At 48.8% G+C, this 18,248-nt stretch overlaps 1 protein-coding gene across 2 annotated transcripts in view; it reads right to left on the reverse strand.

Moving 5' to 3' along the window:
- Nucleotides 1-207: 207 nt before the first annotated feature.
- The window catches only part of DOCK1 (dedicator of cytokinesis 1), a 527,932-nt gene continuing 509,891 nt past the window's right edge, over nt 208-18,248 (reverse strand). For both annotated transcript variants that reach the window (XM_059900693.1, XM_059900694.1), the window contains exons 48-52: nt 16,250-16,395; nt 12,339-12,537; nt 8,354-8,507; nt 5,056-5,207; nt 208-1,358 (exon numbers count right to left, since the gene is read on the reverse strand). In XM_059900693.1, the coding sequence (XP_059756676.1) occupies nt 1,263-1,358; nt 5,056-5,207; nt 8,354-8,507; nt 12,339-12,537; nt 16,250-16,395 (747 nt within the window). In that variant the 3' untranslated portion in view covers nt 208-1,262. The remainder of the gene's footprint in view (nt 1,359-5,055; nt 5,208-8,353; nt 8,508-12,338; nt 12,538-16,249; nt 16,396-18,248) is intronic.

The following is an 18,248-nucleotide window of genomic DNA, read 5'->3' on the forward strand; positions in this document are numbered from 1 at the left end:
CCTCCAAGTCAGAGACAATTAAACACAGATGATTAAGACCGGTGTTTGAGAAGGATGCACATACAGATAAACGTGCGTCACAAAGCTCTTTAAGAAAGCAAAATAGAAAACAGCGGCTTTTAGATTTTACATCAAGGGATAAAAACATAGTATGTCAGACACCGTGAGTCTTTTTAAATGACATTTTATTTTTCGTTGTCACGGATTAACTTTCGAGCCTACTAGAAGAATATCATGATTATAGTGAATAAAAAAATATAGATGATAGAATAAAAATATTAGGTTATACTAAGTTAGTTTTTTTCTTTTTTTTTTTAAATCATTGTCGACAATGATTTTTAGGACGAGCTTTGGGGAAAAAAAACCCAAGAAAATTTAATTTGGGTTTTTTTTACACTTCCCTCAGTTAAACATTAAGAACACATATTGGGAACCATTTGCGGACACGTATTACAATAAACAGAAGGACCATAAAAATTAAAACAAGTTCTAAAGACCCTCATATATACAAACTTCTGTACAGAATGAGCACAAGAAGAATTCACCCAATTAAAACCATCTCCTGTGGTCTACGTTTTGTTTTTTGAAAAGGAGAGAAAATCGATCTGCCTATACTCATTTATTTGTCCACTTGATCCCAGTATTTTTAATGGTGTCTCCACTCCATAAATTAGTAACTGCTCAGTAGCGGAGAAATATCCTATTTTAAATTATACCCAAGGAAATCAGGAACTTCCCTGAAAGGGCTGACCTTAGTTGCCTGATGTAAGTTGAAGGGACACTCAACCAACAAAAAGTCACACCACCAGGTGCAGCCAGGAGGGTTTGATAAAACATCCTGCAAGAGTCAGCCGGGGTTTGGCCTCGAGAGATGAGGGTCCCTAAGCTGTTACTACACAGTTCTGCAGTGAAGGCCTAAGCTCTCCTTACTGCGCTCCACTCAGGTCAACTGGCCTCTTTGCTAACGCGTCATTTGGCACAAAAAGAAGGGACTTCTGGGCAAGACTTAGGCTCTCTCAAGACGGACACACTCAGAAGCCTCCGACTTTGCTAAACATAAAAGCACGTCCCAGGCCCGTATCCACCTCGCTCCCCAGTGCTAAAGCCCTCTCACTCCGTGGCTGGAGACGAACTCCTGTTAAGGAAAAGCAATTGCACTAAACATCAGACATCACAGGCCCAATGAGGTAAACGCCAGGCGTGGGAGAAGATGCGGAGGGAGAGGAAGGGTACCAGCTCGCTCTCCGGCGGGCGCTGCGCGTTCACCGCACGATCCCGGAGTCCACCGACGTCTGCTTGCGCGTCGTCTTGGGAGGCGGCGGCGGCGGGGTCTTGCTGGGCAGCGGAGGGGGGAGATGCTGGAAGACAGAAAACGAGGGAGACTCCAGGGGGGCTCTGAGCCGGCGGGGTAAGGCGGTGAGGGCAAGTCGACCTGCAGCCCTGGGTGGGAACTGCCCGCTCCTCGTGACTCGGGGCCGGCAGCCGGTCGGCCACACTCAGGACCACGTGGCTGTGGCCCCGGCCACTATTTCACACGTGGTACGTCACACGTCTGCACAGCCCCTGAGACGTGTAACCGCTGCTCTTTGGGTGGTGGTTTTAAATCCACGTGCTGTTGACCTAAGGGCCCCTGGGAATGGACCGGGTTCAGAAGCGGGCGGCTGAGATGGTTAAGGACAAGTGAATGTGGGCAAAGCAGGACCCAGGGCCAGCCAGGCAGCCTGGCCATGTCACAGCTGAGCCTCCCGGGGTGAGGACCACCCAGAGGTCCCTCCTCATGCCCCCTGAAGATGCCCCGAAATGGTTCAGGGCCAAACAAGTCCTTGGAGATGCTCTCCATGGGTGGGTGGGTGAGAGGCTTGCTTTGCTCTCAGAAATGGAAAGTCCACATGAGAGAGGGTCAGCGAGTGGGTGATGGTGGCACCTGTGGCCACCATCCAAGTGACCCGTTGACAAGGTAGTTTCTCATCCACAGTCTCTTCCCAAACTGTAAACAGAGGAGGATGAACAAGGTTAGGGGGATGTTTAAATTCTTCATGAGGGGAGCACAGTTTATCAAGAAATGGGTGCAGTTGTGTTCTAATAAAAGTTTATTTACAAAGACAGGCGGCGGGCTGGACGTGGCTTATGGGCCACAGTTGGCCTTAGGTTCTCAAGAATGGATTTACAACCGTAACGGCGATAAGAGAAACGGGATGTACCTGTCAGGGTGTGAATGATGGAGGGCAGCGGGTGGCCTTGCTCTTGGTGGGCACGTGACACGCACAAGAGGTCAACGTGTGTTGACCACATACATAAAGAAATGAGTGAACAAATGAATGAATGAGTGAATGAATGAGCAGAGGAACAAATAAACAGACCAGGATAAGTGGGCACACGCCACAGGTAGAACACACCAGAAGGAGATCACAAAGCACTGGCCTCTAACTAAGGCTGACAGTGGATTGTTAACAGCTTCTCAGGGGAGGTCCACATTTAGCTCAACGTGAGAAAAGAAGTTTCAAGGACAGAACAGTGACGAAGCCGCGTCTTAACTCATTGCCCAAATTTCCTCCTGATTCTGAGACACACAAATACTAAAGTGATCTAGGGCTTAAGAGAGAGAAGAGAATCCATGTGGAAACACAGAACTGATGTAATGATATTTAGGCATTGTAACCAGGCAAGTAAAAGAACAGACTTGTAAATCTTTTTAAGTTGGTACGCACGGTCAAAAGAAAGACCGATTTCCGGCTCTGATGAGGCAGCTGCTTGTTGACACGTGGAAGTCAACAGCGCGGGCCGGTGTGAGCGGCGCGGGGCAGGCCACGGTCGGAACTGCCCTCTGTGCCAGAGACGTGCATGGTGGGCTCGTCACCACTGAGTGGCTCGAGAGCTTGGACGACCGGTCGTAACAGCCATTTTGAAAGAAGTGACAGCTTAAAGTGGCAACAGCTAGAGAGAGAGTTGACTACAAGCCCGAGGCTGATCAATGAGAGTGACAGGAGGACATGGGTCAGCCCCCATGGAGGGCGAACCGATCATGATCCCACAACAGCTCTTGGGGCCTGAAAGGGAGGCACCCCTGGAAACCCAGCTGCTTCCAGAAATGACACCCGAACCCACAGGCATGCCTCCTGAAGGGGTACTCAGCTGCAGGTACGTCAAACAAGACACCGACAGCAAGGCGACTTGGGAAATTAATCTCAAGGAACTCACACCCCTTTATAAATGGAGCCCAAGCTTGTGCATGTTTGTCCTTCCCCCAACAGCGGTGGCAGCAGAACTCAGATGATGTGTCCCAGAAACCGAGACCATCAAATGTTGCCCCTGAATTGATTTGTAACAAAAATGGACTCGCTCACACTTCCAAGTTCAGAATTTTCAGTTTAGGGAGACCTGGGGGACACTCTTGCTCTTCCGATAAAATAAAGATATGAAAATCAGGATGGAATCAGTTAACTACACTGTTAGGAAAACAACACCCCAACCAATCAATGATCTCTCTCAACTCCCTGCACCTCTTCTTATTCTAACCTGTCGTGAAAATCTGCAGGAAGGGTCAGACTTACATTTCCTTAGTTGCTACAAACTGTTCCAGCTTCCTAAAAAGCCATCATGGGGCACCTGGTCCCTTCTCCGGCCGGTCCCCCATCATGGAATCTCGAGGGACAGAGGGCTGATCCGAAAGGCACTGTAGCCTCGGAAGGACAAACCATCCCTTCAGCACCAAAGAGGAAGCCCCACTGCTTGTCTGGTTTTCTTACGCAAAAGGAATAATCGAATAAATATACTGTCAATATATCCCCTCTTTCTTCCGCTCCTCTCACAAGAAGGTAATAAACTTGCAGAAAGCTCAGTGAAAAAGTCTCCATTAAAAAAAAAAAAAGAAAAAAGAATGTAGGATTTATATCGTTTTAGAAGGGGAAAAAACACACCTTGCTGTTATGAAAAGAATCGTGGCCACATGACCACCTCATGTCTTCGATGTTCTACAGGAGTTCTGTTGCCGTGTAATTACGTTATAGAGGCTGACCAGCTGCACGTGTGATCGGGGATATTCTACTCTTCAGTCTGCATGGCTTTAATTTCATTAGGCTGTGAATAGCGTGGCTGGGGGAGGGATGAACCTGGATGCGGATCTCCCGGCGCTGCTGGGTCATTTCATGTGGGCACGCGGACCTCTGCACGCAGCCGGGCCAGTGAACAAAGGAGAGGCCTGTGTGACAGCAGCCTTTAGAAGCAGGAGAGAATGCGGGGGGATCTCAAAAGAATGTTTCTAGAGCTGTGAGTTGGTAACAGAGGCACAGGTTTAGGTGTTTTTTTCAGACTTTTAGCTGACGTTTGCATAAGTAGGCAGGCCCAGAGGCCAGAGCAGTGAGCACATCAGACAAGATTAGTGAAGGTTTCCAAGGGGGGACCAGCCTGGGCACCAGTGTTGACGAGGGTTTGAGTTGGCTGACCATGCTTGCGGCAGCCAGTACCCCGAATCTAAACAGGGTGGGGTAGGTTTCAGGGCTAGAGGTGTGGCTAGGGATGGGTGGCCTCGGGGAACAGGGTTTGCCCAACCTTGCTTCTCCTTTGCAGATTCTCTGTGCAGCAAGTGCCTGTCCCCACCCGGGAGTGGCCGGTGCGAAGGTGGGCTGCCTGGAGGGGCTGCCGGGACCAGGGCTTCTCAAGGGCAAGGCTGGTGTCCAGGAGCACAGGCCCCCCACCATGTGTGGCATCGGCCAGCTTCTTAAAAAGTCAGACAAACCTCTTCATACAAAAGCTACTTCTCAACACCACACTTTCTTAAGAAGTGCAGTGACCTCTAAGGTCACAAGAGTGGCCCTTCGATCCACGGGCTGGAGTTCTTCCCCCTTTGCCTTGTCCTGTGGCCCCCGTGGGAAAGTGCGTCCCTGCAGCGAGGACACAGAACGACAGACCACACGCGCCGGCGTTCCAACCACTGTGACCTCTGCTCGGAATCACATCTCGGCTTGCCCGGAGTAAACACGCTAACGCCAGGAAGGAGGGGCTTCTACCTGGTGCAGAGAAGGATGTGAGCAACCCCCTCCCCGAGTCCTGACTTACCCTCTGGTGAGGAGGAGGGGGCAGGGGGCTCGGCAAGCCCGCCAGGTCCAGGTTCTCGGTCAAGGTCCCGTAGTCTGCGCTGGTGCCTTTGAGAGGCAGAGGGGGCGGAACCTCAGCCACGTCCAGCCCGGTCATGCCGTTCAGCTCCAAACCTGGGAAACAGGGTGGATGAGAATCAAACCCACACCCCCAGCAGGCGTGGACACACACACGGCGGCTCGGTGCCCTCTCAGGAGTGGCAGGGAAGCGGGAACCCCTTCTCCTCCCAGAAATGCTTGTCAACAGGGCAAAGAGAGCAGAGAGGGGCAGAGAAGGCCAGGGGTGGCATTGCCTCCGAAGGGCATGCTCTAGAAAGAGAATACCAACTATCACGAGATGCCTAAAACCTGAGCTTAAAGGACAGATCAGACCACTGGAAAAACAGCCACGTCAACCTGGGACCCTTATTTATTTATTTTATTTACTGTTTATTTATTTACTTACTATTTATCTATTTATTTATTTATGCATGCTGCGCCTTGAGGCCCGTGGGATCCTAGTTCCCCAATCAGGGACCGAACCCGGACCCTCGGCAGTGAAAGCACAGTGTCCCAACCACTGGACCGGCCAGGGAATTCCCAACCTGGGACCATTCTGATCCCTCCTAGGCCCCTCTGCCTTGGTGGCATCTACACAGCTTGGGGTCACAAGGACCATCTACGCCTGGAGTTTTCAGAGCCCAGCCGGGACGCTGCACCAGGCGTCCTGCAGTTATGAGCCGGGGAGCTTCACTAAAGCCAAGTCTAATAACACAGCTCACAACCAGCCACCTGCCTTGCAAAAACTCTCACACCAGGAAAAGCCAATTGTACGAAATGCAGTTATTAGCAGTAGCAGCCGCTGCAGCTGCTGCTTTAAGTAAGCCAAGGGGAAGTACCATTTTTAAAGCAAACCAAAAAGAAGCTGTTTTCAGACAGAGGAGTGATCATTAAGGCAATATACTTTCTCAGCCTTTGTTGAGACTCTTAGAAATAATTTGTTTGTCATTTATGTTAAAGAGAGAAAAACTGACATTTTTGCTGTTGGGTCTCTTCTAAAGTTTTCCCCGATGATGCATCTGATGAAAAACCCTTCACTAGGAAAGTGCTTTCTAGGAAGAGTTGTGTCAATTTATAAGGAAGTCTTGCAGTTGAATCCAGGAGCAAGAAGGTGGTCTCTGATTGAATGACTGCCCTCGTGACTGGTTGTTTTTATTATGGTATTTATTTAACATTTACCATTTTAACCATTTTTAAGTGTACAAGTGGCATCGACCACATTCACACTGTTGCACAACCATCACCACTATCAATTGTATCACCCCAAACACAAAGGCTCTACCCTGAAAGTGATAATTCCCCCTCCGCTCTCCCCCTAACCCGATAACCTCGAATCGACTTTCTGTCTCCATGAATTTGATTATTTCAGCTATTTCATATACCTGGAATCATATACTATTTGTCCTGGCTTATTTCACTTAGTGTTTTCCAGGTTCATCCACGTTGTAGCATGTACCAGAACTTTTTTTGTAATGGCTGAATCATATTCTATTGCATGGGTACTTCTCTGGATGCACATTTTAGTTTATTCATCAACTGATGGACACTTGGGTTGTTTCCACCCGCTGGCTGTTGTGAATGATGCAGCTATGAACATTCGCGTGCAAGAATTTGCTTGAGTCCTTGTGTCCAAGTCTCTGGGGTAAATGTCTAGGAGTGGGCTTGCTGGGGGTTATGGCGATTCTATGTTTAATTTCAAGGAACCACTAAAGTGTTCTCCACAGCCGCTGCAGTGGTGCCTGTTTTCAGCTATTTATAAAAAAAATTAAAATATTTTTGAAGCAGATCACTGGTTATATATAGTGCAAGGATGTGGAACTAGGACACACCAGGAGACCATCGACCTTCCAGAGCCCAGAAACGCGGGGCTCTCTCAGGCTCATCACTGTGGCAGCCCTGGCTCCCGACCAGATGGACCATCTCCAGATTCCGCTGTCCCCTTGCGGCAAGAAGAAACCAGATGCTGAGGACAACTGTTCGCTGGCCCTGCACAAGCCACTCCTCAGGCTGGTGTGCCCCGTCCCCCCTCCCTTCTTTTTTTTTTTAAGATTTTTTTGATGTGGACCATTTTTAAAGTCTTTATTGAATTTGTTTCAATATTGCTTCTTTTTTTAATGTGTTCTGTTTTTTTGGTCACGAGGCATGTGGGATCTTAGCTCCCCGACCAGGGATTGAACCCGCACCCACTGAACTGGAAGGTGAAGTCTTAAGCACTGGACCGCCAGGGAGGTCCTCCCCATCCTCCTTCTCCGGCCGCCCTCGTTCTGCTGCTGCCCTCACTCCCTGCCACTTTCTTCCTGCCAGGATGTCACCTCTCTGGCCGGCCTGACTTTAGTGGCGAAAAGCCGGGTACCACTTGCAGTGGGTTCCACGGCATCAGTCCACAATTCACACCCACCCAGAACCTCAGAACATGACCTTCTTTGGAAATAGTGTCTTTACAGACGTATTAGTTAAGGATCTCGAGAGGAGATCATCCTGGATTTATGATGGGCCCTAAACCCAATCTCCAGTCTCCTGTAAGAAGAGGACAGAGCACAGAAACACGGAGAACAAGGCCTGGGAAGAGGGGGGAGGGACTGGAGTGATGCGTTGACAAGCCAAGGAACGCCAAGGACTGCCGGAATCCACCAGAAGCTGGAAGAGGCACGGGCAGATTCTCCCTCTGAGCCTCTACACGGTAGCAAGGCTGTTGATACCTTGATTTCAGACTTCTGGCCTCCAGACTGTGAGACAGTAATTTTCTGGTGTTTTAGGCCACCAAGTCTGTGGTGATATATCGAGCGGCCCTAGAAATCGGGCAAAACTGGAAAGTAAGTTCTACCCTTAGCCCCTCAGCACAGCCTGGCAGGGCTTCTTTCCTTCCCATTCCTCCTGGACACAAAAAGGCCCACAACCCTCCACCCCGCCCCCCTGGGCTGCATTATCTGGTGACACGAAATGGGGGACATTCCACATGCCTCTCGAGTTACCCCCAGCACACAGGAGGTCTGGAGAGCTGAACGGGCCCCACGCTTTCCTCCCAGGGAGCGCAGGAGCCCAGGACTGGGCTTTGGCCTGATTTGCTTTAGTCCCCGGGGACATTCCCAGGAAGTCAGGTGCTCGTCAAAACTCTCACCATCTGCTGGACAGAGAGGGTGTGTCTAACTTTAGAGACTTCGATCGAGGGGGAGGTCACAGAGCAACGTCAGGAATTCAAATACGGACAGTGTCCCACTTACTAGACTGCAGGCTGAAGCTGAGCTTGGCCCTCGGCGTGACCGGAGGAGGCGTGTGCTGGGAGGACGGTGAGGACGGCGACACCGAGAAGCGCCTTTCACTCCCCATGACGTTGATCACCTGACTCTTCGGTCTCTGGGGCCGCAGGGGACTTATCTACATCCGAGGGACGGAAAGAGCATAGTTAGGATCTGTCATGGGCTGAGCTGTGTCACTGCAAAAATTCCTATGTTGAAGTCCTAATCCCTCAGTACCTGCGAATATGACCTTATCTGGAAATAGGGTGTCTGCAGATGGTCAAGTTAAGATGAGGTCATTACAGGGGCTCCTAATCCAATATGACTGGTGTCCTTATAAAAGGGGGAAATTTGGACCCTGACCCATGCACACAGGGACAGCGCCACGGGAACATGAAGGCAGAGATCAGGGTGATGCTTGTACAAGCCAAGTGAGGCCAAAGACTGCTGGTCGACCGCCAGACGCTGGGGAAGAGGCCAGGAACAGATGCCCCTCACTGCCTCAGAGGGAACCAGCCCGGCTGACACCTTGATCTTGGACGTCCAGCCTCCAGACCGTGAGACAATCAATCTCTGTCGTTTCAGCTGCCCAGCCTGTGGTACTTTGTTACGGCAGCCCTGGCAAACTGATACAAGCTTCATAATAATCTCCTTACCCACTCTGGGGTAGATGTCACACCACATGTTTCCTGGACATAAATGTAATGTGGGCCATTCAGTGGGGGTGAGAGCACACAAGGAAAGCTCCAGAGGGTCACGAGTGGACTCAACGACTTGCTCAGTGACCAGAACGCCTCAGGCGCCTGATTTCTTGGTCTTTCTTGGCAGGTACGTGAAAATCTAGAAACTTGCCGAAGGATTTCCTTTATTCATCTCCTGTATCTTCTCTCATGCTACGCTATTACTGAGTAGGAATTCTTTCCACTTTTCATTGCATTTTTCCTCCCCACCTCTGACTTTCGGATGCACTTGACTTTTCCCACCTAAGCCTTTTCCTGCATCTGTAACATCGGGGTGTTTTATTTATCTATTTCTTACAACCTGGTCTCAGATCATTAGGCCTGGGGGAACGCAAGCGGTTCAAAATACTCCAAGGTAGGAGTAATTAGGAAAGTTATTAACCCAGCTGAGAAGGAGGAATCAAGATTTCTGCTCCAGGACGGGCAGGGCGGGAGGGCAGGGCTCTGGGCCTGGTTCCGGCGGGCTTGATTCCTGGGCCTGCTGGTGAGGGTCAGCTGCAGAGCCGGTGGGCGGCAGCATGTGCCTCTAAGTGGTCTGCAAAGGCAGGACCTCCCTGGAGGCTACTGAGGCTGGAAGGAGGGGAGGAAGGCTTAAGCCCTTTGGTAAACGGGGGACTGAGGGAACACTGGCCAACAGGCTGACTTCCAGAACTATCCCCTGCCAATGAAGGAGATACCGGAGACCAGGTGTCACCCCTCATCTGCAGAAACCGATGAGTTCCCTGCAGCTCAACGGCTGCGGGAGGTCTGGGACAGCCTGCCGAGCTCGGGCTTCTCCTCGGGTGCGTGTGTATGGGGGCTGGAGACGGGGATTCAGGGATTGCGTAGGTGCTCCTGCCATCCTTCCCACCCCATCCCATAAGTGCACATTCTGACGACTCGGGGAGCAGAGGACATTTTACTGGTGAGATGCAAATTGCACGTGGAAGGCGCCCCTCCGGCCCCAGGCCGACTCTGAGAGGCTTAGCTAGAGGTCATGAAATTGTTGACGATGCAAACTCAGGCAGGAAGCCGAATCCAGCCCCGTGGAGGGAACAGAGAAAACCTCTGCAGAAGCACGAGGCGGCCAGGTGGGCGCACAGAGCAGGGCAAGCCCAGTGCCGCCCCAGGGAAAGGGGCTACCGCCACCACTCAGTAACCCTCCCTCTCACGGGCCCCACCAGCCCACCTGCTCTGTCCCGCAGCACCTGGCCGGTCCCAGGCACATGGAGGCTTGAATAGGAAACTCCAGGTGCCTAGCTGGACTCACAGACCTTGCCAGCAGCTGTAACCCGAGGACAGACTGGTACCTGGGCTGGACAAGAGCAGCTAGTCTGCCTCCAGTGAGAGGTCAGGAGGCCTATAGCCCCTGCAGCTGCAGCGGTGCTTAGTCTGAGACTCCTCAGAGGCCGACAGCGGGGTCAAGGTTCTGTGCTCTGACGCTGGTGGGTTCTTGTGGACTGGCTGAGGGTAGCCCGGGCCGGCCACGGGGGGCGGGGTGCACTTTGTGCTGAACTCAGCCCATCTTCGCGGGAAAGCAGGGCCACGGTGGGGAGGGACAGACTTACACTGTGATGATGGCTGAGCCTGGCACGTCCTTTCCCTTCTCTGCACGCAACTTAATTCTGTTCAACTCTGCCACGTGGCTCAAATTCTCTGAGGCCCTCAGTTTTAACATCTTAAAGTGGCGCTTAAATTAAAATGTACGAAAGACTTGCACAGGGTCTGCACTTAGTAGATATTCAAAAAATGCTGCTGTTCGTTCCCCCACCCAGTGATGGTGTCTGGACTCCAGAGAGAGGGGGGTGCCAGCCAGTCCCAGCGGGGTCGCTGGCCTCCCAACTTTCCAGAAGAGTGGACAGAGCACAGGGGGCAGGGGCGGGTTCATCAGAAACCTCTGGATCCCACTGCGTGAGGTTGCACCTGGGCACTTCATGCTAGCCTGTGGCCAGTCCCGCCCCGGGCCCTACACCCTGGGCCACCTGCACTCTGCAGTGAAACACCAAAGCCCAGCTGCAGTCCGAGCTGTGTCCAAAGGCCTCGCAAGGGCCTCTGCCTTCATGAAGACCGCGTCGTGGCTCTGAGGTCTTCCCTTCCACCTCTAAACACCCAAGCAGCATGTGACTGCTGGTCTCCATGGCATGCGGTCTGGATGAAACATACCCTCTGGTATTCAAGATATCAACAAGCAGTGAAGCATATCTTATTAAACGGTGGTCCCACCTGGGCGCTTTGATAAGCAACCCTTCAGTAACAGCCGGGACAGGTCATGGACTCCCTGGCCAGGGCAGGCACTTTCTTGGCCACCGTACAGGCAAACGTCCATCCATTCTGAGGGGGAGGCAGCTCTAAGCCTGACTTAACCTTTGAAGCTGACGGCCTCGGAGAGCCTCTTCTTTATTTTGTCTCCAGTCTACGAACAGCACGTGCTGAATACGGTTCACCCCAGAAGCTGTCGGCGCCTCATTTTTGCCCCCAGACTCCAAACGCTGCTATGTGCTGCTGGGAGCTGCGGGTCCCCCCGCCCGGCCCGGCCCTGGGGGGAGAGCGTGCCGCTCGGGTTTCACTGGCATCACACAGCCCCAGACTCTGGAGCGAACGAGATTCCCTGGGATCCATCTTGAATGTCAACTCACCAGCACGTGTCATGTTACGTCCCTGAAAATCCTTCCGAAAGATGGCCAAGGGATTTAGGCATGGAGCACATGAGGCTGGCAGGATAACACGGGCCTGTGTACAGCTGGCACAGCCCAGCGGGAAGGGGCTCTGGGACGCTAGCTGAGCAGATTATAACATTCGGGCAGAAACGGTGGCTTAGTGATTTCTGGTCAGGAAGGGGCAAGGGAACAGCGTTAGCTGGCCCGCAGCACTGCTCTCTGACAACAAAAGCATCCTGTTCATCTCCAGAGACGTCTGGATGTCTAAGGGAAGCAAGTCCAACACTGCTGCGGAGCCTAGAACCATGTGGGGCCTGCTGATGGCTGGCCCTGCCCCCAGCCCCTGCGGGATGGAGGCTGGAGCACGGGGGCAAAGACAACCATCCTCCGGGGAGATGCAGCTCTTCTCTGCGCCTCTGCATGCCCTACGGCACCAGTTATACAAGCGGAGCGCGTGAGAGACCCCCGATTTTCAAATGACTATTTCATAGCCAATGCAATGAAATCCAATTGACAGCCCCCTTGGCTAAATGTGGAGCATAGACAGGTCCCGGCAGCTACCGCGGAGCGAGGGAAAGCTCCCTGTGAAGTTACCGTTTCTGAAAGGATCACAGCCTCAGATTGCTGCAGGGGAATGTCGGTGGGTTTAAATTCTTTATCAAATATCTCTTGATGTTTGCTGTTCCTTTTTTCCTTCTTCTTGTCCTTCTTCTCTTTATCTGGGTCGTCCTTGTCTAGCTTGTCCTGGGACCGGGAGTGCATTTTCTTTGGCAGGAGGGGCTCCAGAGCAAACCTAAAGGAAATGGTTCTTTAAATCAATGACGTCTTACTAGGACAGCCACTGCTTTTCGCCCTGCAGCTCCATGTAAAGTCACTCAAAATGAATCAGGTGCTCCCTGGGAAATGCCCAATTTTACAAGGGAAGAAAGGATTTTAAAAGGAAGGTCAAGGGAGACTTAAGATACACATTGCCGATTGCAATGGTTATAGTTTTGAATTTCTATAAAAACAAATTGGAAAAAAAGTAGAACACTTACAGGATGATGAGGGAAATGTAAAGTCTTACTGGATATGGGATGATTATATTCAGGGATTATTGTTGATTTACGACGGGAGGATGGTATTTGGGGTCTGTCTCAAAAGGGAAGCCCTCACCTTTGAGAGAGTCATACTGAAATATTCACGAATGCAATGAGGAGAAATAGGCAGATGCTAATGCAAAGAAATGTCTGTATCGGTACACAGGTAGCTTCCATTTGAGAACCCTTTGATGGCTCAGTGAGAAACAAGCCAATTCCAGCTTGCAAGGATGTGGAGATGCCCTCAGTTTTTTAGCTGAGAACTGAGCTTGAGACAGAGACAGAGATTCTGGGTCTCAGCTCTGCCACCTTCTGGTGTGTCTCCACAACCTCTAAGCACCGTGGGCTGGATGTCCCCCTTCACAAAATGAAATGGAATGAAAATGGTATTTAAGAAGAGATATGATCTCTTTAAAGAAGCTAGAGTCATACAGTCATATAGGAGAAATAGCCTATATTGTGATTTCTGATAAATGTGTTTTTTAAACTGTGGTCTACCCATCATTCCCACATGGTTAAGAGAAGCAAAGTGGTCAGCTGAGAGGGTTCACGGAAGCTCCCTGTCCTTGAGCTGCCCAATGTCAGGCAGCCCCTGAGCCCCATGGGAGGGCAAATCCCACCCCGGTAACGCAGGCTGTCAGGATAAGGGGCCAGGTCCCAAGCCTGCCACTGGGAGCCCCCAGTCCTCACTGTGACCTTCCAAGCCTGACTTCCTGAGACACCTGGAGACTGAAGTGTCTTCTTCAAGGGGACACTGATTGTAAGAGAAGGGAACCTAGAAAGCCCGTTACATTGCCATCCTAGCTGTGGTTTCTTTCAAATTTATTTGTGAATGGGACATTGAGAACAAAACCACTGTTCTGAATAAGACCATTCCAGCACCTTGGCTCCCCAACATGGGAGAGGTAACATGAAAGTCAACACTTAGATGGATCATTCACAAAAGCACATTTCAAATCCATAGAAGACGCTGACTGCTGAGAGCAAGAATTACATCTGCTACATTTTGTAAAAAAAAAAAAGAAAAAATTGGATGGTCAGCAGGATTTGAACAGTAATGGTATTGAATGTAGGCATTGATTATCAATAGCTGCTAACATCACTGCAAGGGAGAGAGACACGAATGTCCTTCTGAATGGAAGAACATTGAAGTCATCCTGTCCCCAAATCATGCCTGAATGTGCACAAGCCTCTAGACGTGACCACTAATCTGCAGGAAATATGAAAGACAGAGATACACAGTCAATAACACTGTAGGGGATGCAATAAGCAAAATCCAGACGACACCAGAAGCAACCTGGATTTTTTCAACAAATAAATTACAAGGAAAAGAAATGAAAAGAAAAAAGTAGAAGGGGAAATCTATGGATTAAAAGAGAGCTAAAGAGATACAGCAGCCAGCTGCAAAGAGGGGCTCTTATTTGGATCAGTTTCAAACAAACTAAAAAGAAAAAAAAAAAGTCATTTATGCCCCAACTGGAAATTAAAACCAATATTTGATGATAGTATGGAATTACTGTTCACTTTTTACATGTGCTAAAGGTAGTATGATTGTGTTTTTGGTAAATTCTTACCTTTTAGAAATTCACACTGAAATGTTTACAGATGAAATGATATGAGGTCTGAGATTTGCTTCAGAATAATATCGAAGAGGGAGAGGGTGGGCTAGGATTTGATCACTGCTGAGGCTGGCTCATGGGCTGGTACAGGGCCTCATTATGCTATTTTGTCTCCTTTGTACATGTCTGAAATTTTTGCATAATAAAAACTTGAAAATAATGAACTACACCAGTGTTGACTTTGATTATTAAGGCATTTCTGGGCATCTGGACTTTTCCAGTTGGATACACAATAACTACTAAACCAACATCCATTAGGTGTTAAATATTATATCTCTTCTACTCTAAATAAAAATTTCAAAATCTTCATGATTTTATTCTAGGTTTGGCAGAACTTGGGATAATTAACGTAGGGAAACAAAGGATTAGTGGACATCTTAAAGCTCTGGGGAAAACCTGTGCTGTGAAATCCAGAGGAATATACAAGGAACCAAGAGAAAGGCTGAGCTTTAAATTTTTCACATTATGAGAACCAACTGCCGACAGGACGAACTTTATTCTGCACAAAACTGGTGCCATTTGAGACCAAAGCCTCATTTTCTCCACATCCGTTAGGCAGTGAAGGGTGGCAACCCCGAGAATGAACAAAAATCTGGACTCTAATAAAGATGCCTTCTAGTTCAAGGTTAAACAAATATGGCTCCAGGGGTGGAGACAACGATTCCCACTCAGGTATTCACATGTGCAGGACAGTACTCTTCCATCTAAAACCTCTAGATCACTTTCTGCCCTCACCCCTACGTTCCTGGAAATATAAAAACCTTTTTATAACTAGCCTGGGGATTTACCTGGGGAGAAGTTGAATTAAGTTTCTTCAGCAATCTTGCTCTCAGTGACAAGCACACTTGATTTAAATACCTCTAAATTGAGGTTTTCCATATGAACTTGGCCTTATAAGTAGCAGACACTGATAAAAATTACTGTTAGGAAAAAAACGTGGGAACAGTTTGGCATCCTTCATTGGGCACACTGGTCATCGGCAACAAAGGGCACTTGGGTTGGAGCTGTCCCTTGGGGCGCTTTGGAAGTTTGTGTCTGCGTGTCGCAGGGGCCAGGAGCCTGTGGATTTGATAGGATGGGATGCTGGATTGTAAACCAAATGGGCTTGGACAAACACGCAACTGTGCAAACTCAACAGCAAAACAATCAGAAGTTCTTCTCTACTGTTTAAATTGCATGTGACATTTTTTCTTTCTGCATAATCAGAACAAACTTTTCATATATGCTAGTCACAAAACACACAAAAATGTCAATAACGAGGTTCTCTTTGCGGGAGACACAGTGGGAGCTCAATGAAATGTTTACCCGTCCGTTCCGTTCTTGATCCCTTCTTAGTTGCTTTGTGCCATCCGGTGCACAAGAGCAAAACTGGGTCTCCAAAGAGATCTTGTAGAAAGAAGGTGGCCCTGCCAGCTCTCAAGGAAGCCTGCCTGTGTGTGACAGTCCTGCCCTAGCGTGACACCTTGGAAGTGAGCAAGAGATGAAAAGTACAAGCACGCAGCTGGCAAGGAATGCATCACACTGCTTCCGGGACTTGCTGAAAAGGACTGAACACTCACCTGGAGATTTTACAGTTTGATGGAAACCTCATCCAAAGTGGTACCCAAAGCGAGAAATTTTTTCTCAAAAATTCACAAGACTCTACAAGGCTTAGTGGCACCATGATTGTAAAAGTCTTGGATGGTCTCCATTTCAAAGAGAATTTTGGTTTTTAAAAATCCTCTCAGGTGTGATGAAACAAACCCAGGGCCCTGGGTGGCTCCTCGAAGCCCCTCCCAACCCTCCCCGGCTGCTGAGCCAGACTCACCCATCGGAGCCCGGCCTGGAAGGGGTGCTGTCTGACGACAGGGACGAGACAGAGGCCACAGACAGAGGCCGGGACGAGGAAGGCATTGTGAAGGATCGGACCATGGACCGGGGACGGCTGCCTCTTCTGTCGTCCAGACTTGAGGGCTGGGTTGGGCAGAGGGGAGAGAAACAGAGAGAGAGAGACTTGTTTGATGCTGTGGCAAAAGGCGCCCAGCCTGGCACGGGCAGACACCTCGGACCAGGTGGTCTTAGCAGCCCGGAATCTAGATCAAAACTGTCCATGAACTTTCATGAACAGTGCATGTGCTTGTTCAAACCTGAAGACAAAAACGATGATTATTTGGAGGTTTTTTGAAATCTGATTTGATATTGTGAAAAATACCAGGAAGAACTTTGTTTTTTTTAAAATTTAAAATGCAGTTTTCTCTACCAAGACAAGGCATCAACTTGTTCCAGAGTCATAGTACAAGGTACTGATCAGAAAATTTAACTTGTAGAAAAATATCTAGAATGTGAAAGAATTTACAAGATCTTTAGATGAACTTTGTATCCCTGCATGGTGACAAACCAAGAAGATCATTAAATATATGGATGCATAATGACTGAACTTCTCTAGGCTAAAATAAGATGCACCTGCTGCTTAATTAAAGGTGGATTTCCTCCCCTGCCAGTGACTGGTACAATGGATTAGATGGATCCATGGCTGGAATTGCTAAAACTCCTCCTTCTCACCAGAGAGTGGACCAGTGATGCATTCTAGAGAAGAACGGTCTCTGGATAGAGTTTTCTGTCGTCTCTTTGTCATGTCATACTACTGTATATTAACAAAATAAGTGTCACTGAAATATAGCACGTCAACACCTAATTAGCTACAAAATGCTAGTGTATCTGCACCCCGAGCCAGATGTTGGCACATCTGGGATGGCAGCTGCAGCAGAAGCTCCTTTCTTTAACCTGAGGATGTGGAAGGAAACCAAATTCCTGTAGGGCATTCCCTCTCTGTGTGGCTTCAACCTCCCTAAAGCCCATCCCCACTCCACCAAAGCTGGTGTTTCATTCAGCCCATCACCTACAGAAGACCTGCCCGGGACCACGGTTGATTAGAGATTGTACAACACCACTGAAAAGACGGTCTGTTTCTTAAATATTTGTTTTGCCCATGAAATACTATTTGATCTGTACACTATCTCTTCAGTAGTAAAAGGTTCAACAGATATGTGGTTGCCAAGGGGAAAAGGGGTACAGGAGGGATGGATTGTGAGTTTGCGATTAGCAGATGCAATCTATTACATACGGAATGGATAAACAACATGGTCCTACTGTATAGCACAGGGAACTATATTCAATATCCTGTGATAAACTATAATGGAAAAGAATATGAAAAAGAATGTATTTATATATATATGTATGACTGAATCATTTCGCTGTACATCAGAAATTAAGACGACATTGTAAATCAACTATACTTCAATAAAATAAAATTTTAAAAAATAGTAAAAGGTTCAAAATTGCTAAAGAACAGTGTAAAGCAGAAGCTGGTAACTGTTTTCTGCAAAGGGTCAGATAATAAGTATTTTAGGCTTGCGGGCCATAAGGTCTCTGTCCCAAGCACGAAAAGAGTCATAAACAGTACAGAAATAAGTGAGCACAGCTGTGTTCCAATAAAACTTTATTTATAAGAACAGGTGTCAGGCCATAGTTTACTGATCACTGGCTCAATATGCAGCTGAAATCTGCCAGCACAGAGGGTCTGGCCCGTCTTGGGTTTAGCACCAATGATGGTGCCATGGCCCAACTCCAGGGAGACAGCCATTGTCATTAATTGGCTTTTATAAGGAAAACTTAAAAGGAAGTGGTTACTTGCAGATTAACCCAAATTGTAAAAATGTTTCTAGAAACTCGAAGTCTACAATATCCTCTTCTCAGTCATTTTTTAAAAAGGTTATATTCCATTTATAGTTATTATAAAATACTGGCTATATTGCCTGTGTTGTACA

The sequence above is a fragment of the Balaenoptera ricei genome, chromosome 16 (assembly GCF_028023285.1).
Source record: "Balaenoptera ricei isolate mBalRic1 chromosome 16, mBalRic1.hap2, whole genome shotgun sequence".
Classification (NCBI taxonomy): domain Eukaryota; kingdom Metazoa; phylum Chordata; class Mammalia; order Artiodactyla; family Balaenopteridae; genus Balaenoptera; species Balaenoptera ricei.